Here is a 23,290-nt window from a genome sequence, read left to right as displayed (position 1 = left end):
TGATAGATACTTAATATCTCTTTATCTTTATAGTTATAGATAATATTTCGTATATTATATAAAAGCATTTTGATATCGATATTTCTTCCCGATATTTGGAAAGATATCGTAATATCTTCCCAATAGTTTCTTATTCGTGTGCAGACAACAACCGTATTAGAACGTTTCAATTAGAAAAAATCAAATTCGTTAAGGTTTTTTCTGTCAGTTTTTTGAAATGTTGAAAAATACGGTGAGTTATGACGGATTTTAAAATGGTTGACGTTTATAAAGTTATTTATAAAAGAGAAAATAAACTTTTAGCTTAATAAATAAAAGTTGAATGTTTTTCGTTTTAATCTCATGTTGTAAGTCATCGAATAATGACGTCATCGTTTGAAATCTTTTTTTAAAACGAACATATATGGTATGTTCGCATCTAAAGAGAGACTTATATAGCAATAAATTTTACGACCGTCGATAAACAGTGTTCAACGATGAGATTTAATTGCCGGAAAGTTATTCGTGATATTATCGTTAACGTGTTCCACGTACTCCATAATTGTTGAGTCAACGAAATAATATAATCAGAGAAAGAGAAATGGGGAGAAAGGGAGGGAGAGAGAGAGAGAGAGTGTGTGTGAGAGAGAGAGAGAGAGAAAGAAAGAATGAGAGTGGAAAAATTTTACTTAAAAAGTAAATTATAAATAATTACATTAAATAATTATAAATTATAAATAACAATATAATAATTATATTGCGCAATGAGTGAATAAATTTCGATAATTTAAAAATAAACAACAAAAATAATTCTATTCTTTTTGTCATCGTTATCTTTGTAATCATTTTTCTTTTCAGGAAAATGGAAACCACGAAGCGAGCTATGACAACCCATCGTTTGAAATTACTAATGAAAGAAACATTCGAAAATTTAGTAATGATCAAAACAAATCTCGAGAATTAGAGGATTTAGAACAAACGCAAGAGAAGGAAACTCAAGGATCTTGGAACAATAGTATTGAATTTTTAATGTCTTGCATTGCTATGTCGGTCGGTTTTGGTAATATCTGGAGATTTCCATTTACTGCTTATAAAAATGGTGGTGGTGCATTTTTAATACCATATGTAATTCTGCTCTTTCTTGTTGGTAAACCATTTTATTTTTTGGAAATGATAATGGGACAATTTTCTGGACGTTCCTCGATTCGTGTTTGGAATGTTTCACCTGCTTTTGTTGGTATCTAATCATTATTTATTTTTTTCTTTTTTTTAATAAATTTCATAATTTTATAATTTATAAAGATATATTATCACATTATTTATATATTGTAAAACATATATATATATATATACATTCATACTAAATAATATTTTGGTACTATAGTATTATAGTATCAATAATTGTATATATTTAAATATTACAATATAAAATAATATAATTTATTAGAAATAAGAATAATATTATTTAATATTAAATAATAATTAATAAAAATTATTAATAATATATTGTGTTTTAAGGCGTTGGCTGGGCTCAGTTCTCTTCAACGATCGTTTTAGCGACTTATTATAGTTCGTTAATGGCATTAACTCTTTACTATTTGATCGCATCATTTTCCATTGAATTACCTTGGGCAAAATGTCTTGAAGAATGGGGAGCATATTGTATCGATTCGTCCAAGAAAAAAAAATATAGTATGATGATCAATGATACATCATTTTCAAAGAAATATTACTACTTCAATAAACTCAACCATACTGTGGATAATCCGATTTACCGAAGCTCTGCTGAACTTTACTTTTTGTAAGTACTTTTTTTTTTCGTATATTCTAATTAAAGTATATAGAAAAAATATTTTTAGCAATTATTTAATAATTATTTTAACAAAAAATTATAATAACTAATTTTATTAAAAAAATAAACAAAAAATATAAAAAATCATTATTAATATTAGAAACACAGTATTACACGAAAAAGACAACATCGACGATGGAATTGGTTTACCAAATTGGAAGTTAACACTTTGTCTGTTTGGGTGTTGGGCTTCAGTTTGCATAGTCATTTTCCAAGGTGCCAAAAGTACAGGGAAGGCATCTTATTTTCTAGCGATTTTTCCTTATATTATTCTAATAGCGTTGCTAATACGTGCTGTAACATTGAATGGTGCTGCCAATGGTATATTATTTTTTATTACCCCGCAATGGGATATGCTGTTAAAACCTAAGGTTTGGTACGCTGCAGTTACCCAATGTTTCTTTTCTTTATCCGTATGTTTTGGTGCTATCGTCACTTATTCGACAAACAATGAATTTAAACATAACATTTATAGGTACGTTGTAATTTGTATAATCTTTTTTATAATCGGGTATGCTTTAATAATTCAATAATATTGTAATTTTCAACATAAATATATCGAATAAATTACTGAAACATTGATTCATTGGCTTATTGCCAATAAAAACTTTTGAGAGGAAAAAATATTATTAGAAAAATTATTTTAAAAATGTCGATATCACTCGTTGACTAATACCGAAATACAATTCTTTTTTATAACAATTAAACATCTTTGTTATAAAACATTTTTTTCCCGCAAGAACAGAGATGCAATGATCATTACGACATTAGACACTATCACCAGCATGATCGCAGGCTGTGCAATCTTTGGAATTCTCGGCAACCTTGCCTACGAAATGGATATTAAGGATATAGGCACAGTGGTAAAAGATGGCACTGGTCTGGCGTTTATTTCCTATCCCGATGCAATAGCTAAATTTGAAGTTTTACCTCAGGTAAATTTTTTGAAGTTTTAGTTTTAATTTACGTTAGTAACGTAAAGACAAATAAAAGGACCTCAATATTTATCTATAACAATTTTTTTTTTTGTAAATCCAGTAAAAAAAAAAAGAAAAAAAAATCAATATTCAATGTCGTCGTTGCAGTTATTTTCCGTTCTCTTCTTTGTCATGATGTTTGTTCTTGGAATTGGTAGTTCTGTGGGTATGACATCGAGTATTTACGTAATCCTGAATGAACAATTTCCGAATCTGAAAACTTGGCAAATTGTTTTGCCATTGTGTTCTCTTGGATTTTTAATTGGAATAATATACGTCACGCCGGTAAAAATAATTTCTCTTAATCTTATCTAAAGATGACGAACAATTTTTTTTCTTTTAATGATTTTGTCTATCTTCAGGGCGGACAATGGGTTCTTGTTTTAGTTGATTATTATGGTACTTCCTTTGTTGTGTTCATTTTAGCTACGTTTGAGATGATTGGTATCATTCATGTATATGGTGAGTCTAAAGACAACTTTGTATTTAGATAATTTTAATATTATTTAGTTATGTATATATATGTACAAATTTATTTTTATTTATATCGTAAATATATAATTATATATATTATATATATAAGAATTGAAATAATGTAACAAATAATTAATTGTTTTAATATAATTTTTAATTAAATAAAATGTTTTAATAAAATTTTTAATTATACTTAATTATTTAATTAAATATACACACAGGATTCGAAAATTTCATTGATGACATAGAATTCATGTTAGACATGAAAGCAAGTATGTTCTGGAAAATTTGTTGGTTCATAATAACGCCCGTTACATTGATCATCATTTTCTTCTATACCGTCGCGAATCTCTCGCCTTTGGTTTATGCTGGCAAAACTTTTCCAACAGCCGCTCATGCGGCTGGTATAATAATACTTTGTATTGGTGTACTACAAATACCAATTTGGATGCTGTTGACTATATTAAAGAACAGGAATTTGCCATTAAAAGAGGTATACTATTAATTGTTTTTGATCTGAAAAAAATTCTTTTATGGATTTTTATGATGATATAATTTTGAAAGACGATAAATAATTAAAAATAGATGAAATCTATGATAAAGATGCGATAAGATTAATTTGAACACTTACTAATTTTCATATCAGGAACGAATTTATATATATATATATATATATATATATATATATATAACATATATATATACACACACACACACATATACATCGTATTTTTGAAGTTTTATTCCATTTTCAATTATGTTACTTCGTATTAAAAATTTTTAATATATATTAATAAGTATGTATATTAACTTAAATATACTACTTATAATTATATTTACAATTGATATATATAGTAAAATTGTACTATGAGTAACATCTTAATATATATCACATTTTTATTTTTTTAATTATAAATCGCGAACTAAAAATTTAATTTTTTTTTTATCTATTTATTTAATACAATACATATAGTAGTATGATATAATAGTATTTAATATAATTATATTGTATTATATACAACATTATAATTAATAATATTACGTTGTAATAAATCATAATTATATAGTATATCCAAAATGTTATATAATATTAATTATTATATTACATAATATAATATTATATGAATACTAACAATAAGTAATACTTTCACATAATACAATTTTTTTTCTAAACATAAAGAAGATTTACTAATATTTATATACATTTACAATTTAAGTAAACTATATTACTTTTTTTTTTACAGATGATTACAAGAGCTTTCCAACCAACGTCCCAATGGGGACCGAAAGAAATGAATTATCGAAGAGAATGGTTAATGTTTAAAGAAAAAAAAATGGAGATTAGAAATAGGAGAAAACAATCAAAATTGTTGCAAATAATTCGAATTGTTTTCAGTTTAGAAGTAAGATAGACACTTCTTTGTTAAAAAAGAAAAAAATTAACATAAAAAATTGTATATATATTCAAGAATAACTCAAGAACGATATAATAATTAATATATATATAAATCTCGATATTTTATATAATAAATAAATTGCTATCGCAAAAATTATAATAGTTATAATCAACAAAGTTAATGAACAATTAAAATCATTTATTATGAAGAAAGAAAACCATTTCTCCGCAATCAAATATTGTCAGTTGTATTTTTGATTTAAATAAAAACTTTATATTGAACATACAAATAATAATAATTGTTCTTTTCTTCTTGTTCTTTTTTCTTTTCTTTCCTTTTTCTTTTTCATTGTCTACCAAACAAAAATCGAATTAATTTCGATCGTCCAATATTAGAATTTCTTTTCAATTCTTTGAAATCTTTCCATTCTTTATATTTTTTCTTATTTTTTGGTCCCCAATTATCTTCCGACATAAATGCCTGCAAAATTACCGTATTATATCACCGTATTAGAAATATATTAAAAATTTTAACAATGATACATAAATATTATAGAAAAAAAATTTACTTACAACAGACAGTGATGTATTTTTATTGTTTATAATTGCAATAATCATCCATATAGGAAGTTGTGCTGAACCAAAAATCAGAAGTATCCAACCAGCAACTAAAAATTAAAAAAAAGAAAAACCCGCTTCACAAAAAAGAAAGAAACAAAACAAAGTACAATATCATAATGTTAATGTTTTTTTTTCAAATTTAAAAAATTGTAACCAAAGAGATAAATAAATGTACCGTACGCAGCATCAGGATAATACTCATCGTTATAGGTCAACGGTGTCATACTAATTAGAAAATATATTAGAATAACAAGCAAAGATATCGGCGTCAAAATACCCCAACAAAGTCTCCAATAAAAGGATGGTCTGGTACCGCACATAAATTCGATGTCGTCAATGAAATTATCGATACCTGAAAGAATGTAAAATGAAAGAAAACAATGAACACTCCCCAATTGAAAATAATTGGATTCATATCACTAAAAGATAACAGTATCCCTAAGGCACGATATACAATAATTATATAATATAATTATACCGTATATCCACGATATCGCAATTACTTCGAACGATGCAAGTATGACTATAATAAACGTTCCGCAAAAATAATCAATTAAGTTGAGGATATATTGTCCACCCTGCAGAGAAAAATAAATATGATAGATACTGAGGATGGGCCAAAAATGTGTTCAACTAAGTGAATCAAAAGTAAAAGTTCTTAGATATAATTAAAAATTAATTATCGATCCTTTTTCATTACTTGTCAAGCTGATTTTTTCTTCAGATAAATATAATTCTAATTGATTTTTAATATCACTTAGGAACTTTTTTTCGATCCAACCGTTATATTAATAAAATAAAAATAAATTAAATAATATATGCCACTTACTGGAGTACAATAAATGATGCTAACCAGAAAGCTAATGAAACAGAAGCAAGCAGATATCTTCCATTGACTGATATGAGGAAATTGATCCTTAATAATACTGATGATGACATTACTAAAGGCAACTATCGTACCGATGCCTAAGACAAAGAGCATTAGAAAGAAAAGAACAGAGAAAAGTTGTTGAGCGGTCGTGAACTTGGCTAATGCTTCAGGATATGAAATAAATGCCAAACCAGTTCCAGCTCTTACTACGTTACTGATATCATCGCTACCAATTTCGTAAGCTAGATTGCCTAATATACCAAATATTGTGGTACCAGCCATTAAACTGGTACAGAGATCCATTGTGGTCACTATCATGCAATCTCTGTTGATAAAATAAATAATATATTAAAAATATTGCAATAATTTAAACTATCGTGTATCGAATGATCTATACTCATGGATCAATTTTCATGATGTAATTGAAAACAGGTATCGCAATGTTATTTTTCTGGTTTTGTATATTAATTTTATTGATATATCTTTAAGATATATATATATATATATATATATATATATAATTATTATTATCAATAAAATCTATATGCAATATATTATACTATAATTTTAAATAAATATTATATCATATAATAATTACATAATAATAATATAGATCGATGAATTGATAAATGAATAGATAAATAGAATCGATATGTACAACATTTATATTTATGTATCAATACATACAGGTATATGTAAGTACATAGGCATAAACACGTATATATATAAAGTCCATTGTTATATGTAACATAAATTTCCGAAAGTATATTATTCAATGCACAATAGTTTACGTAATCTTAGAAAAATATAGATCGAATCGTTAGATGTATGAGTCAAAACTGATTATAGTAATTTCACCTACCTCGATACGTTATGATCAAAGTTATTATAAGACGAATACATGGTGACGGCACCGAAACAAACGCCAAGAGAAAAAAATGATTGTGTAACAGCTGCATACCAGACCGATGGATCAAAGATTTTATTCCATGTTGGTTCGAATAAAAAGATTATACCGTTAACGGCACCATTCAAAGTTACACCTCTTATCAACAGGCAAATCATAATGATGTAAGGAAACAAAGCTAAAAAATAAGAGACCTTTCCACTACTTTTTACACCTTTCGATATTACACCAAAAATAAATAACCAGCTTGCTAATAATGACAATACTAATTTCCAAGATGGTGTTCCTAGTCCGTTGTCTATATTGGTTTCGTTTAGAACTACTTTCCTGAACAAAAATAAATATATTAATGTTTATGTATCAATTTTTGTTATAATAATTAAGATTTTATATATGCCATACATTCTATTACAAATTAAATCAAATAAAAGAACCTAAAGTATAACTCAGCCGAGCTACTTTTATTGCTATTGTTCGTCTGATTCGTCGTCAATGTAGTATCTAAACAAATGTCACCCCAATCGTCCCAACAATAAGACCATGGAAGTACAGATTGAAAACTTGCTATCAAGTAATACATTATCAACGCCATAAGAGCTGAATAATATGTGATTACTCCAAATACTGAAACAGTAACGCCATAGCCAATACCTACAATACATTAATAGTATATTAAAAAAAAATAAATAAATAAATAAATCGCAAGGCTAATTAATTAACTAATTCGATTTTAGAAATTTTATATCACATATTATATTATTTGATTATATTACTATGTCATAATAACCTTTGAAAGCTGGTGATAACGACCAAATATCGATACAAGAACGACTACTAAATTGTCCCAAAATCATTTCCATGTAATAAAGTGGTTTTCCTATTATGAAAAGAACTATTATATAGGGTATTAAGAAGGCTCCACCGCCATTTTCATATGCCGTATATGGAAATCTCCAAATATTTCCAAGGCCAACGGAAAAAGCCACACAAGACATTAAAAATTGTAATTCACTTCCCCATTGAGCTCTCTCTTTCTCTGTTTGATCAGATACCAACACGGTCATTGAAGTCTACAAAAGTACATATGTTCATGCATTAATTAAATTTCATGCTATTAGATAATGATCTATAGATAAATATTAATATTGACAATAGACAATTGTATTTTATACGTAATTGAATAATATATGAAACAAGCCAAAAGTTTTTAGATGGGGCTCAAAGATATCGAAGATTATTGCTTTAAAAATCAATAACACCTTTTTGCGAAATTTGTTTAACTAATCCTTTTCTTTTTCCGATTGTAAAATTATAAGCCCAAAAAGTCCTTTTTTATACACATCTGATTTTTAAATATCACCTAAGAACTTTTGGCTCATCCCGTATTATATTATATTATGCCTCGACAGTAAGTATTTTGTATGTTAAATAAATAACATACATATGTCTTATATAATATATTCATTTATTTTAATTAGACGATCGCTTTCTCGGACTTACCCCAATATCGAGATTATTTCTATTATCTGATACAACAGATAGAGTGTATATACCAGATGTCCTTTCGTTATCGATGTCATTGCTCTATCAAAAATATATTTATTTATTTATTTATTTATCAATTTCTTTCCCTTCTTCTTTAATATACGCATATTTTTATGAAAAAAGTAAAAATATGTAAATTTTACAAATCATTAATAATCGGTTCTGTTATCAGTGTTTCAAAAAAATTATGCAAATTACTCTTTATGCAAATTTCATCACTTAAATTATCTAATTATAGACGATTATATAATTAACTACACTCCATATCTCTTTTTTATTTCTAAAAGATTACATTATTTTTTTTTCCAATAAAAATTAAACATCAAAGAGAATAATTATTAAGAATTATTATCGTACAGTTTAGAACTATCTTATTTATCATTATTGAATTTTATTTAAAATTAGTAACGTTTTCAAGTAAAGCATCCTTTCGTAGACTTGATGTGAATTAAGCTATATAAATATTTATAATCCTATTGAAGATAATATGGATTACTATAAAAACTTGTGTACTTTCCTTTTAAAACGAAAAAAAAAAGAAAAAAGGAAAAAAATTGATAATATTATAAAATGAAAAATAAATCAAAAAAATAATAATAATAAATTTTTTATACAAAAAAATTAAAGAAATGCAGCCAACGATCGCTATATTAGATGCAATATAGAAGTATTAAAACAAAAAATAATAATTAAAATAAAAATAAACAATTTTTATCGTAGCAACACTTTCAATAAATAATAATCTAACAAATAACTCTTGCAGTTCATTCGCGATAAAAGTTACTAAATCTAAAAAATAATTCATTAATAGCTTTTCAAATTTTAATGAGAAATTTCAAAAAGTCCAACATAAATTAGTAATAATTAATATATTGTTTGACAAACCTTAGGCTTAGAATGTCGCATATTGTCTTTTTTATCGTATCAATACAGACAAGATTTTTTACATATACATACACAAACACAAACATAGATACACTATACTTTTCTCGTCTCAAGAGAAAATATAAACACGTCTTTACAGGTTGACGGAGTTAGAGAGACTGCTTGGTAAATCTATTTCAGTAGGTATATTCGCTTTCATTTTAAAAAATGACTGCTACCTCCTTTGTCTGTATTTATCAATACCTATTAGACTCATACTAAGGACGATTATAACATACACACAACATAGATGAGTGTCTCCTATACGTTTGTATATATGTATGCGTTCGTGTGTTGTGTTGTATATTGTATTTATATACGTACGTTTTTATACACATGCAATTTTTATAATGCCAATTTGGATGAAGAAATAATGTTGAATTATTATTTTTTTTTGTTTTGTTTTAATAAATTCTATTCGTTTGATAATGTTACGCGGATAAATCAACACTTCGAAATAATTCTTATCATTCAATTTTTTTTTTTAAATCGAAATCTAAACATTAAAATTATATATAAAATGACAACATTTTTTTAATTTGCTATAAACAAAATTTGTTTACAACTTCGACAAATTTTCTTTTCTCAAACAGATAATTTTTATTCGAAAAAGTCGCCCAATCAGATTTTTAATATTTTCGTTATCTCAATTGATTTTTATAAATCAACATTTCTAAATAAAAAATTTATACAATTCCAAAAATTAAAAAAAAACTTTATTTGTTAAATCAATAATTTTCGTTCTAAAAAGTTTCTTATTTATTCGACCTATTTCTTGCTTTTTTTTTTATTAACTTTTATTTATTTATATATTTTTTTCTAAAGCACATAATATGATCAAATAATCATATCAAATGTTTCGTATTTCAAAAGCCGAGCTTATTAAATAGAATTCAATAATCCTGTTTGTGACATTTCAATATTATCTAAGATAAACTATGCAAACTCTAATTACGGAGGAAAGGATAAACGATAGTGAATTGACATAAAAATTCTTATCGAAATAAATTCTATATTTCATAAATTCTGTTTTAAAGATCAATTTAAATGTTTCAAACGTCGTTTTTCTTAATAATTTTCTCCATCCAATTATCTTATACATGAGATAATACAAATATATTTCTCATTACAACTATTAATTACTTGATAAATATCTAATAATAAAAATTTAATAAATTAATATAGAATATTAAAAAAATAAATAAATAAATAAAATAAAGAAAAATTTATTCAAATGTTTCTTACTTTTTTATATTCCAATAGTTGAACATTTTAGAATTTATTTATAAAAGTTTTATAAGAAATTAATAATTTGATAATTATTGAAAATTGTTTTCGAATTTTTTAATTATCGAAAATGTTAGAATTTATTTATGAAAATTTTCGAAAAACTTTATGATTTAATAATTATTGAAAATTTTAATATTATTTTAATGAAAATTTTCAAAAAAAAATTTTAATTAAACAATTGCAAAAACAAATTGCAAAATTTATTTATGAAAATGTAAGAACAAATGATTAATCTTATATAATAACTATTAATAAGAAATCACTTCTATAGTCACTTGTAGAATCACATGTACAAACATTTTTCTTTTGTATTTGTATTGACAATTTAAATGGATAATCATCTTATTTTTTAAAATAATATATAAAACTCAATATGAGCGACTTTTGTAACGCATCATCTGATTATTTACATCTTATATCATGTACGTATACATATCTTAATCTAATTCATATATGTATTATTTAAAGTATTTTCCAATTAGACCTCTGGAAGGTAGAAATTTTTTTTCAAAAATGAAATTTTTCCACTTTATTCTCGTCGCAGGATCATTAGGTCCCCACTTTTTTTCTGAAGGTCTTAAAGCCGCTTTTATTGTCTAAGATAATTAGAATATATTAGAAATTTTCATTAATTTTATCTATCTATTAATTTTTTTTCATACTTACATCGTTGATTGACGTTGACATATTTTGAATTAATACGTAAATAAACCATGCTATTATTAAACCGATACCAATGAATACTAGGAACCATCCGATACCTAAAATAATTTATTTAAATTAATTCATTATATTTAATTGGGATATTTCCATTAAATAATTATACTTGTACGAACCATAAGCATAATTTGGAAAATTCATGCCATCGTAAGTTGGTGGTCGATAAGAAACGATCGTGTAAATTAATATAACTATCATTAATACTGGAGTAATAACTGACCAACACATTCGCCAATAAAAAGTTGGTTTTGTTCCTAACATAAACTCAATATCATTTAAAAAATTTGATAAACCATAGATCCAAAAGATCGTGATCATTTCAAGTACACCAATGATAATAGCAACGAATGTTCCACCATAATAATCGACCAAAGTAACGAGCCACTGTCCGCCCTAAATAAACAAATATTAATAATTTAATTATATATTATATAATATACATATACATATTATATAAAAATAAATTTAAATACCGGAGTGATGTAAACAAGGCCAATAAAATAGCCAATGATACTGATAATTAAAACCAAGATCCATTGGCGTACTTTTGGGAAATGATCGCTAAGTATACAAAATATGGCGCCGCATAGAGCAACAGCACTTCCAGTACCAAGGACAAACATCATAATGAAAAAAAAGATTGCGAAAATTTGTGGTACAACGTCGAATCTAGCTAAGGCTTCTGGGTAAGAGATAAATGCCAGACCAGTTCCACCTCTTACTACTTTGGATATATCACTACTACCCATTTCGTGCGCTAAGTTCCCAAGAATACCAAAAATTGTACAGCCAGCGATTAGACTGGTAAATGTGTCTAATGTAGTTACTATCATCACATCCCTTTCATAATAAAAATTCAGTTATATAACTCATAATATTCAGTTATATAAATATAGGATGTCTCTGTTGTGAAATATCTTTGAGATAATAAAACTTATATTGTAATGTATAAATACCTGTTAACACTATGACCAAAAGTATTGTACGAGGAATAAGTCAATATTGGTCCAAAGCAAACGGATAAGGAAAAGAAACATTGAGTTATAGCTGAATACCAAACATTTGGATTCCACAACATATCCCATTTTGGTGTAACGAAAAATAAAATTCCATCTAGAGCACCTTCAAGAGTTACTGACCTTACCAATAATACTATCATCACTATGTAAGGAAAAATTGCTAAAAAGTATACAGCTTTTCCTGTACTCTTAACGCCACGACAAAGAACACCGAATATACAAAGCCAACTGACGAATAAACAAATCGCAAGTTCCCATGATGGTGTCCCGATACCATTTTCTATAGTATCGTATTCTTTTAGAACGATTTTTCTAAAAATTAAAAAAAGAAGATTAAAGAAATAGAATATATAGTTTAACGTTGAAAGAAAAATTTACTTGTTAAATAGATAATTAAATTTTTCGATTAAATTAGATCAAATATATGCTTATTCACCTGAAATATAATTCCGCTGAACTTTGAACTATAGTGGTTTCATTGATCGACGTACCATTAGAAATCGCATCGAAACATTGTCCTTGCCATTCTTCACGGCATAACGACCAAGGTAGTACCGATTGGAAACTTGCTACCAAGTAATAGATAGTCAAGGCCATCAAGCTAGAATAATACGACACTACGGCGAATGCCGCGAAAGCTTGTCCATATCCTAATCCTAAAAGTGATATCGATTTTATATTATATCGATATTTCTATATGAAATTGAATATCATGATTTAGAATATACAATAATTAATTATTATTTATTAAAATTAAACGTTCATTATTATGAACGAGAATATATTGATTGAGATTAGGAATTGAAAAAAATCAAAAATCATGATTTTGGATTAATTATTATTAATTAATATAAATATTTTATCGGCTATATGATATAAGATTGAAGATCACGATTATGAATTAAATATGATTAAATTAAATTGAATATTTAATCGTATTTGACTTTTTGATTAATTATTATCAATTATAATTAATATTTTAACCAAGCTGAAAATAAGAATAAGAAAAAATTAAGATCTTTTTCAGAATTAACAAGAACCTTTCATGGCTGGTACCATTTCCCATGTCTTCGCACAAGATTTGTTTGTAAACTGACCCAACAATCCTTCCAAATAATAAAATGGTTTACCAATAAAAAATAGAACAATAATATAAGGTATCAAAAATGCACCGCCACCGTTTTCATATGCAGTGAATGGAAATCTCCAAACATTTCCAAGGCCGACCGACGTGGCTATGCAAGCCATTAAAAAATCTAATCCACCACCCCATGCTTCTCTTTGGATTTCGATCTAAAAAAAATATATAATGCATTGTTAATATAATAAAATAAGATGAAAAGAAAAGTAAGTATTAAAAACAATCGATGATATTTAAAAAAGAAGCGTTTTTTAAATTAATTAATTAATTAATAATAATAATAATAATAATAATAATAATAATAATAATAATAATAACAATAACAATAATAATAATACTGTTTCTCAATTTTTTATCTTTATATAAGATTGCTTTTTTTTGTCAAAAAAATTTCTATAAATGTAACATACATTTACCGTATTAGGAATATCAATGGTATATTTTTCGAGATCAGAACGATCATTAATTTTCTGATTAGTACTACCACTTTTTCTATCCTTCGATTCAATATTTTCCAATTGAAAAGCTTCATTAACAAAACCGCTTGTACTCTAGAAAAAGAAAAGGAAATATTCTAACATTATAGAAAAAAGAAAATAATTTCGAATTCCATAAAAGTACAATAAGGTGTGTAAACTTACGTGTTTCTCCTCGTCCGACACTAATTTTCCCATTTCGATAAATATATATTTTAATTTATCTTAATACTACAAATATATATATATATATATTTCTTTTTTCTCAAATCTCATTGTTTCAAATTAGATAAAAATTAATTTTCTAACAATTTCGATTCACTGATACACATCATTCTTTTTTTTTTAATTTTTGTTTTGTTTTGCTTTAATACATACGAAAGCCCGCAATTGATATGTACTTTAACACGCTTCAAAACGGTTTGAAATGAAAATATTAAATTTTAACTGTTTTAATCTCCCCTCCCCCTCTCTCCTCCTCTCTCTCCCTCCCTCACCCTTCCTCTCCTTCCCCCCACTCTCTCTCTCTCTCTCTTTCTCTCTCTCTCTCTCTCTCTTTCTCTCTCTCTCTTTCTCTCTCTCTCTCTCTCTCTTTCTTATTTCCTCCTGAGTTTATAACAGTGATAGTTATTGCAGTATACAGAATAGATTATATACTACAACCTCTTAGAATATTCAACCTCGTTTTTCATACTTCGCACACGAGGACATCGTGCTCGAGAATGCAGAAACAAATAATTACTGACAGAGTCGTATCGTTCCTATCTCTTTTATAAGTTTCATGAGTTAAGAGCTACAATGAAGGAATAACAGTAACATCATACATCGATCTCTCTCTCTCTCTCTCTCTTTCTCTCTCTGTCTCTCTCTCTCTGTCTCTCTCTCTCTGTCTATCTGTCTGTCTATCTATCACTCTATTTTTTGTTTTCTTGATGACGACAACATTGGAATATAGAATAATCGCATAATTACAATTTTAAATAAAAATGAAATAAACATTTTAAAACTAATAAAAAAAAATAATAAAAGTAAAATGTCAAAATCATTTTTCATTAATAATAATAACAGTGTTAATTGTTTTTTATCGACAGTTATTAAATTAATTAATTATTGACAAATAAATAGATGAAACTTTAGATTTTTATAATCGAGACAAAATTGATATAAACATATAACTGCTTAAGTGTATAAATAAAAAAAATATATTAAGAATATTTTTAATGTATATATATATATATATATACATTAATATATATATATACGTATATATATAAATAATATATATGTATGTATATATATATATATATATATATATATATATATATCGAGATAATAATGGTTCATTTAATACGTTGCGTATATAAGTAATGTTTTCTCAGTTATTTTTTAATCACTGTATCCTGACAATTTTGCAATTTATGTTATTGTTGAAAATGTTTATATTGGAAGCTCTTGTTTAATTATAAATAAATATAATTTTTAAATATAATATTTATACAAACATAATTTTTATATATAATTTTTATCTCACACACACATATATATATATATATATACACACATACATAAATATATAAATATATAAATACATACATACACAGGAGTACATTTCCAGTTGTTTTATCTTCTTTTTAAAATCCAACGAACGAGGTCAGATTAAGGTCATAAAACAATAAAAGCATATTTGTAAGATAATACCAAATAATCCATGATAAAATTTAGAGGTAACGTCTAAAGCCTTAGAATATTAAATGCATATCAAAACTGTAATAAAATGAATTAAATTGTAGCTATATAATGCGACGATGCAGACAGAAAACTAACTATTATTAGATAAAATAAAGCCAGAAAATATAAAATATAATATGATATATATATATATCATATATCATGTATATATATTATTTATATATAATAATTATTATTATCATAATTCATAAATAACAATAATTATATATAATTGTTTAACAAGATTATTTACTTTTAAATTATAAAAATTAATTAATTATCGAATAAATTTAATCTTATTTTTACATGTACATACAAATGTATTTACATAAATGTGAAATATGCGTATATGTTTTTAAATCATCATCATCATCATTGTAATTTTGCTCGTTTACTATTCTACTAAATTTTTGTCATCTATTCTAAAGATGAAGTACAGTCATATTACATATGTTATTTCATGAAAAAAAAAAAAAAAAAAAAAGAAAAATTCCAGGAAATGTCAAATCTGTATATACAGGATGTTCAAAAAGTCGCAAGGTATTCATTTCAGTGACACAATGAATGTTTTTTTTATGGCACAGAAATATGTATTTTTGGTGTAAATTTACGTATTTGGAAAGAAAAGAAATAATAAATTAATATTTCAAATATTATAAATTATATAAATTATTAATAAATTAATTATATAAATTATTATTATTATTATTATTATTATATAAAAATATATTTATAAAAATAAATACTTATATTTTTGTTATAGCTTAACCTGTTTCTTTTTTTTTAATTCCCATCATTTTTCAAAATAAATAGTAACTCTTTTTGGGACAACTTGTATATGCATACGACGTTTTATGTCAGGTAATATAATTCATAAGATTTCTTTCGAAAATCGTCAGAACAATATAATAAGCTTATTAGCGTGTTATGACGTCATATGTGAGCGAGTTATGTATCAACAAACAAAATGTAAGTAATTTGTATTTTCAATAAGTATGAAAATTTTATTAACGATGATAAAGAAAATTTTTTTTTAAGAAAAATTAATTTATTGTTTTTTATAATAATAATAATAATAATAATAATAATAATAATAATAATAATAATATAGTGTTATATTATTTATCTTTTCTTAAGTTTTTAGTTTTTTGTAATTTTATTCAAAAGACTTGCCGTGTATCCTAAATCGATATATACACGTGTATTTTTCATTACCCCAATTTGATAATATTTCTAGCATGATATTTTTAAAAGGAACATTTGATAGTTCACGTTTCTATAAAAACAAAATTCGAATGTTAATAACAAAAAATAGTGTATGTAATATATATATATATCTATGTATATTTACTTTATGATTAGACTTACGCTAATAGGAAATGTTTGCGTTGGTGATCCTTGAATATTGTACTCGAATGTATCAATTGGTATGTATTGATTTCTGAAATAACCCTGCATAAGAAAAATTATAATTTTTATTTGTTAATAAGGATAAGTAATCAAATAAATAAAAAATTCATTTAAAAAGTTTATTATTTAATATATTTTATTTAATATATTTATTAATAAATATATTAAATGATTATATTTATTATTAAATATATTAAATGATGTTATTATTTAATTTATTTTATTTAATATACTTATTAATAAATATATTAAATGATTTTACAAAATTATTATAAAATATGATACTTGAATGATAAAAAATTGATATTAATAAATTATTACAAAGTACGATATAATCTGGTATAAAAGAAAAAATAAATAAAAAATTAAATTAAGAAATTAAAAATCAAACAAAATATCTGAAATAATGAAAAATAAAAATTAAAAATTACATATTAAAAATTAATATATTACAAATTTTTTTTCGGCAAAATATCAAAATAACAAAAGAAGAAGAATTAAATAAAAAAAAGATAACTTACGAAGACAATAAATTTTCTTGGCGCCGAATCGATTTTCCCCGTTAAGGACATACTAACTGGTATATGTTCCATAGTCACGTGACTGATTGTAGCGAAAATAGCCAACTCTAACACAATTTTTCCATGAGAACCACGAAAGGCCCAACATTCTCCTGCTTGACTCCAAGGCTGTAAAATATTATAAGATCAAAAATTTCTTCGGGGAAAAAAAAAAAATTACATATTTAGATTTATGTTATCCTTATCTTGTTTATTCACCTGTATTACTTTCCGAGGCGTGAAATAATTTGGCCGCCAAATTGGAATGCCAAAGAAATAATACTGAGTACTCTTCGATTCAAAATATGATTCTGTATCTGGCGTTGATATCACTGAACCACCGACTGATTCTGACACAAAATCAGCCATTTCTAAATCTAATCAAACATATATTCAATAAAATATCTAAACATATATATATATATATATATGTATATATATATATATATATATATACATATATATATATAATAATTTTATTAAAAAAAAGTGAGGTTACGTGTTTTTCTCAAGGGTGAATGAATGCTGCTTAATTCTGCATTCTGCGAAAAAGAGAAAATATATTAATAAATTATAAAAATAATTTGCACGCCCAAAATTACTTATTATATTAATATTAATTTTTCTTTCTTGTAATTTGTTACTTAATTCCATTCATATGAACCATTTTTTGCATCATCATGTCGAGATTAAAAGTCTTCATTTTTAACTTTGATATTTCTTCTTTCAATAATACCGTATCGGCTTTTGAACGATCAGAAATGGCAAGAATTCCAACATTTGATTTCCTTGAATCTTTATCTTTATTGTATTCTTTGCAAGTAGCCGAATTAATATTGCCATTAAGTAATAAATATATTAATGATATACCTACATACATGAATGAGAAACAAATAATAAATTGTATATAAATAAATTTTACTATATATATCTAATATCAAATAATTATTATGGGTGTATATGTAATATAAATTATATAATATATAATATATATAATGTTTATATAATTTGTTATATAATAATATATTGGCAAAAAGAAAAATTTGTTTAATTACCTGCTCCAATTGCCATAAAATAAATAATTCGTAATATTGGACGTGATACTTGATAACTAAGTCGACAAATGTGTCTAACCTTATAAAGAAACCATAAATCAAAAATCATTAATTTTACGAGAGTCTGACTTGTACCTGTAGGTAAATAAAAATTTCGAATGGATTCATATTCTCAATTAAAACAGTATTTTAAACGATATATAAATAGAATTTTTAATACCATTCGTTTTTTTGTAAGAATTTTTCTTAATAGCTATATCTCCTTTAACTCGTGACATTACTATAATTATAATACAGATAACGAAGACAAGTTTACTCTAATTTAAACGATTTTTGAATTTAAACGATTTATGTTTCTTTGAATTATCAAATTATACAGAAATGAATGTATGAAAAGAAAGTTATTTCTACTTGTATCGCCATCTGGTATAATTTAATAAAGACTCGTAACCTACAACTGGTAATATAGGAATCTGTTGTTATCAGTAATTATTATGTTAAATTAATTTATATTGTTGACGATCGGTAAGTTAAATTATAAATTGTATTCATGAATCGAATGTCATCTTGATCGTTATTAATGTTTCTTGAAATTGCACTATTTTTAATTATTCGAATGTAACGTTAAGTGATGAAAAATTTATTGTACATTGACAATTTGTGACGTAATAACCACTTGATTGATATCACTGTTCCACAAAGTGAGATCTATTCGTAAGAATTATTATTATACTTTCTCTAGTAGATTCTTGTATAATTGAAATGATGACAAATTAGAAAATGTCGTGTAATACGTGTCAAACGAAGTTTTCTTTCTTTAAAAAGGAAGTAAGCAATTAAATTCTTTAATCTTTGTTATATCTTTATAGGTTATGTTGTAATTTATGTAGTAACATCTTTTCTATACGATTTACTTTCAATTCACAGTTTTTATAAAAAATAACGAATAAATATAGTTAGCGTTTATATGATTACAATACTTTTTAGCATGCTTGTCCTACTTGTGGTTTCTCGCATTGTAGCAAGTGTCTAAAATATCAACATAATGTACCAACTAAAACAGTAAAGAAGATCTGTGGACGTTGTTACCACAAGAATAAATCTATAAATAAATTAAGTAACAATATGGAATCTCCATCTTCTGATTCTTCAGAGGCTCCTTTAGCTCCAATTGACATTGTAAGGAAGTAAGTATTGGTACAAAGACAAATAGATTGTCAGAATAAAATAATACATTTCTATTTATTTCAGATTGGATTCTTTAGAAAATCCAGCTAAGCCTCCTATCGTTATGTACACTCACGCGAATCATTGGGATAAATTTAAAACTGGTATGGAGCCTGCCGATCAAGAAATAGTAGATCGATTGAGAAAATTGAAAGGAGAAGATAATAAAGTACGACTTCCTAGCATAGAAGAGATCAAGAGAAGGTTGGCAATATTGAAAGACGAAGAACCCGAAGAGAAAACCATAAATGTAAGATTATAATCAGCAAGAACAAACTTCAATATTTAAATAAAATAAAAATATAACTTGGAAAATTATTTGTAGATTCATCAGGTAGATAGCAGAACGGATCAAGAGAAAACTGACGATTTAATAAAAGAATATCTTGAAAGACTTAAATTATCTTCGAAAAGCAATGCCGATAAAGAAATTGAAGCACGACTGCGAGCGCTACAAGATATTAATAATTCTAAATCTGTGAGAAAATATAATTAAATCATTACTTTTTATTGAATATTAAATATCAATCATAATGTATACGATATTTTAGAACTCCAGTCAAAGTCATAGTTGTAATCACTTTGATGACGAAGACGAACATGCTGTGACGAAGAAAATCATTGAAAAAGCAATGGCTGAAGTAGCTCTCGAACAAAAATATGATGACTTAGATGAACTTGAAGAAATGGAAGTAGAGGTACGCATGAAAAAAATTTTTAATATAATATACTCTATAATCGCTTAAAATATTATATTTTCTTTTTTTAAAGACTGGAACTCCAAACGATGACGAAGATGAAAAACCTTCCTGCGTGATGTGCGATCAAACGGTTGATTTAATGAAATGCAAAGGGTGCAGTGGTGATCTTTACTGTTCACTATGTTTCGAAGATAACCACGATGACTTTGAAATGAAAAAGCACAAAAAAGTGCCTTTTAAGCCTACCAACGGGATAATTCCAGAATAAATATTTTACGAAATATTAATCGCATAAAGCAAAACATTGGTCTCTTTGATATTTGGGACGCTTTTGATATTCTATGCACGTTCAATATCACTTTCTCGTCATTTTTAATAACTTTAATATTACAATATTATATTTTAAACTATAATAAATGCTTAAACATTATCAGTCAGCAAGAAATCATATGATGTGACTTTGGATGTAACGTAGTCTTTCATTAATATTTTTAAAAATGGTCGGAAAAGAAAAATATACTTTGATTTCTATAGTCAATTATTATTTCGCATAATTTAGAAACAAGTGCACTTTTAAATGTAGTATGTTTTATGCTACACATACTGCGAACAGTAAGTGTTCAATAAGTAGATTCATAGAGTTTTTGCAGGTTATTTATAGAAAAAGCTTTAACATAGAACAAAGATTTCCATAAGCCAAAAAATTTAAATAGTAGTAAATTTATACATATAAAAAAAATTATAACCATGTGGTAAACTAAAATTGCACAACTATTCTAATAAATTAACTTATTACTACAGTAAACATTTTACAAATCACTAAAAAGAAAAAGAAAGAGAGATAGATAATTAACAATTCCAATAATTTTCATACTAATTAATGCAAACTTGAATATCTTTGATCCAATATACTATGTATTAATGTACTATATAAGTATTGCAGATGTACTTTAAAAAAAAGAAAACGAAAAAAAGAGATCTACTTTGCAAACAAGTATTTTTTTATACTTATTTCAAACTTTTAATATATGAAAAACAATACTTGGTTTGCTTTTTGAAATATTTATGATTACTGTACATATTATGTATATTTCTATTATGTAAGATTTCATCAAAATGATTACATAAAAATAGTGATAATTATTACCATTATAAGGAACTTTCTTTACTAAAATATTATTAAACATAAAAAAATATATATGTACACACACACACACACACACACACACAATAATAGCTTGCTTTAATATTTTGAAAATTTGAAATTTTGTCAAATAAGATATATTAGAAGCGTATATATATTTTTTTTTATTTCTTAGAAACCAAACCTCAATAAAATAAATATTAATTTGAAAACAAAAAAACCAAAAGGAATAATAATTATAGTAATTTTTTTATATAGTTATAAATTTTTAGGCGATGATCATTTTCGCATTTAATCAATCTCATTCACAATTCTGATATGCGATCATCGTTTATTTCCACCAAATTAAATGTACCAGATAGATAAATCCTATAAGTAGTTTCTCACAAATTGTGAAAACTTCGGGAATCATCGGCTATATTCGACTATATTCGACGTGTTTGATTGGGAATCACGGGATTCCCCAAAGGAAGAAGAAGAAGAAGAAGAAAGAAGAAAGAACAGAGACGACGTTCGAGCTCAGGCGTCGCGACGCAAAAACATTTACTTCTAACAGTCTAAGCACTGCTTACTATTTTTAGATCTGTCGTTTCGCTTGTCCATGCCAAGCTTTCAAATCGTACGACGGCGTTACGAATCAGCTTCGAAAAATAATTCGTCGAATTGTTACATATATATATTAAATACCAATTTTCCATTTTATTAAATCATCTTTTTTCTTTTTTTTGGAGAATCCCCTTCAATGATATCAAATTTAGATTACAAAATAAAATCTCGAAATGAGAAATAAAAATAACACACATATGTACATATATAACCAAAATAGATACATATGTATATAACTCAACATATTACAAATGATTAATCTAAATTAAAATATAAATCATCTTATTTTTAATCATTCAATTATTCTTCTACATCTTCTAAAAACACATCGCTTAATATTTATGAAATTTTTTAAGTTTAATTCTAGACTTTACATCATTTAAGATGATTTTATGCTTTTTAATATTTGGATACTAATTAATTATTAGTATTATTCAACTTTTTTTTCTTTTTTACTAATATGTCTATATTATTTCCTTTACATTTTTATAAAGTGTACGAACACGTGGTACGAATGTTTAAAACATAGGCGGCCATTTTAAATATTTCTCTCATATGGTAAAAAAATATTAACCTTTTTCAAAAAATTAAATAAAAATTTTCTAATGACTATAAATCGAATAATACGAAAAAAAGAAGAACGTCTTTCATTTCGTTATTTAATAAT

At 25.4% G+C, this 23,290-nt stretch overlaps 5 protein-coding genes across 14 annotated transcripts; 2 read left to right on the top strand and 3 right to left on the bottom strand.

Annotated features, from left to right (window-relative positions):
• Window positions 1–96: 96 nt before the first annotated feature.
• LOC118446481 (sodium-dependent nutrient amino acid transporter 1) lies at window positions 97–4,788 on the top strand. 4 transcript variants are annotated; one of them, XM_085659348.1, is made up of 9 exons: window positions 97–232; window positions 838–994; window positions 1,498–1,780; window positions 1,932–2,306; window positions 2,577–2,766; window positions 2,917–3,093; window positions 3,171–3,270; window positions 3,504–3,775; window positions 4,527–4,788. In XM_085659348.1, the coding sequence occupies exons 1-9, from the start codon at window positions 218–220 to the stop codon at window positions 4,692–4,694; spliced, it is 1,737 nt and encodes a 578-aa protein (XP_085515474.1). In that variant the 5' UTR covers window positions 97–217; the 3' UTR covers window positions 4,695–4,788. The 4 variants fall into 4 exon arrangements, with proteins under 4 accessions (XP_085515474.1, XP_085515473.1, XP_035733049.2 ...); XM_085659347.1 differs by having other exon boundaries at window positions 838–1,039; XM_035877156.2 differs by having other exon boundaries at window positions 838–1,216.
• LOC118446482 (sodium-dependent nutrient amino acid transporter 1) lies at window positions 4,783–9,963 on the bottom strand. The gene is made up of 10 exons (XM_035877158.2): window positions 9,508–9,963; window positions 8,578–8,661; window positions 7,865–8,147; window positions 7,512–7,728; window positions 7,033–7,404; window positions 6,129–6,495; window positions 5,778–5,877; window positions 5,475–5,651; window positions 5,252–5,346; window positions 4,783–5,159 (listed from the first exon to the last, which is right to left on the bottom strand). Exons 1-10 carry the CDS (start codon window positions 9,526–9,528, stop codon window positions 5,025–5,027), a joined length of 1,851 nt encoding a protein of 616 aa, XP_035733051.2. The 5' UTR covers window positions 9,529–9,963; the 3' UTR covers window positions 4,783–5,024.
• A 1,138-nt stretch (window positions 9,964–11,101) lies between these two features.
• LOC118446484 (sodium-dependent nutrient amino acid transporter 1) lies at window positions 11,102–14,663 on the bottom strand. Of its 2 annotated transcripts, none has more exons than XM_035877162.2 (9): window positions 14,358–14,663; window positions 14,127–14,267; window positions 13,616–13,868; window positions 13,012–13,231; window positions 12,513–12,887; window positions 12,030–12,396; window positions 11,673–11,949; window positions 11,503–11,597; window positions 11,102–11,432 (listed from the first exon to the last, which is right to left on the bottom strand). In XM_035877162.2, exons 1-9 carry the CDS (start codon window positions 14,388–14,390, stop codon window positions 11,295–11,297), a joined length of 1,899 nt encoding a protein of 632 aa, XP_035733055.2. In that variant the 5' UTR covers window positions 14,391–14,663; the 3' UTR covers window positions 11,102–11,294. The 2 variants fall into 2 exon arrangements, with proteins under 2 accessions (XP_035733055.2, XP_035733056.2); XM_035877163.2 differs by having other exon boundaries at window positions 14,133–14,267.
• Window positions 14,664–17,076: 2,413 nt separating this feature from the next.
• Window positions 17,077–19,275, bottom strand: LOC118446569 (SUN domain-containing protein 1-like). Its single transcript, XM_035877390.2, has 8 exons — window positions 19,166–19,275; window positions 18,946–19,080; window positions 18,555–18,760; window positions 18,390–18,432; window positions 18,110–18,267; window positions 17,852–18,019; window positions 17,289–17,372; window positions 17,077–17,196 (listed from the first exon to the last, which is right to left on the bottom strand). The coding sequence occupies exons 1-8, from the start codon at window positions 19,221–19,223 to the stop codon at window positions 17,077–17,079; spliced, it is 972 nt and encodes a 323-aa protein (XP_035733283.2). The 5' UTR covers window positions 19,224–19,275.
• A 213-nt stretch (window positions 19,276–19,488) lies between these two features.
• On the top strand, window positions 19,489–22,058 carry LOC118446568 (abscission/NoCut checkpoint regulator). 6 transcript variants are annotated; one of them, XM_035877383.2, is made up of 6 exons: window positions 19,489–19,773; window positions 19,933–20,132; window positions 20,197–20,422; window positions 20,498–20,650; window positions 20,724–20,870; window positions 20,944–22,058. In XM_035877383.2, the coding sequence occupies exons 1-6, from the start codon at window positions 19,726–19,728 to the stop codon at window positions 21,139–21,141; spliced, it is 972 nt and encodes a 323-aa protein (XP_035733276.2). In that variant the 5' UTR covers window positions 19,489–19,725; the 3' UTR covers window positions 21,142–22,058. The 6 variants fall into 6 exon arrangements, with proteins under 6 accessions (XP_035733276.2, XP_035733282.2, XP_035733280.2 ...); XM_035877389.2 differs by having other exon boundaries at window positions 19,491–19,646; window positions 19,968–20,132; window positions 20,944–22,054; XM_035877387.2 differs by having other exon boundaries at window positions 19,492–19,659; window positions 19,968–20,132; window positions 20,944–22,054.
• Window positions 22,059–23,290: the final 1,232 nt, after the last annotated feature.

This window comes from Vespa mandarinia, chromosome 9, assembly GCF_050613455.1.
Source record: "Vespa mandarinia isolate Hongniang chromosome 9, ASM5061345v1, whole genome shotgun sequence".
Classification (NCBI taxonomy): domain Eukaryota; kingdom Metazoa; phylum Arthropoda; class Insecta; order Hymenoptera; family Vespidae; genus Vespa; species Vespa mandarinia.
The sequence above is the reverse complement of the archived record's forward strand: the minus strand, read 5'-3'. Positions and strand labels throughout refer to the sequence as shown.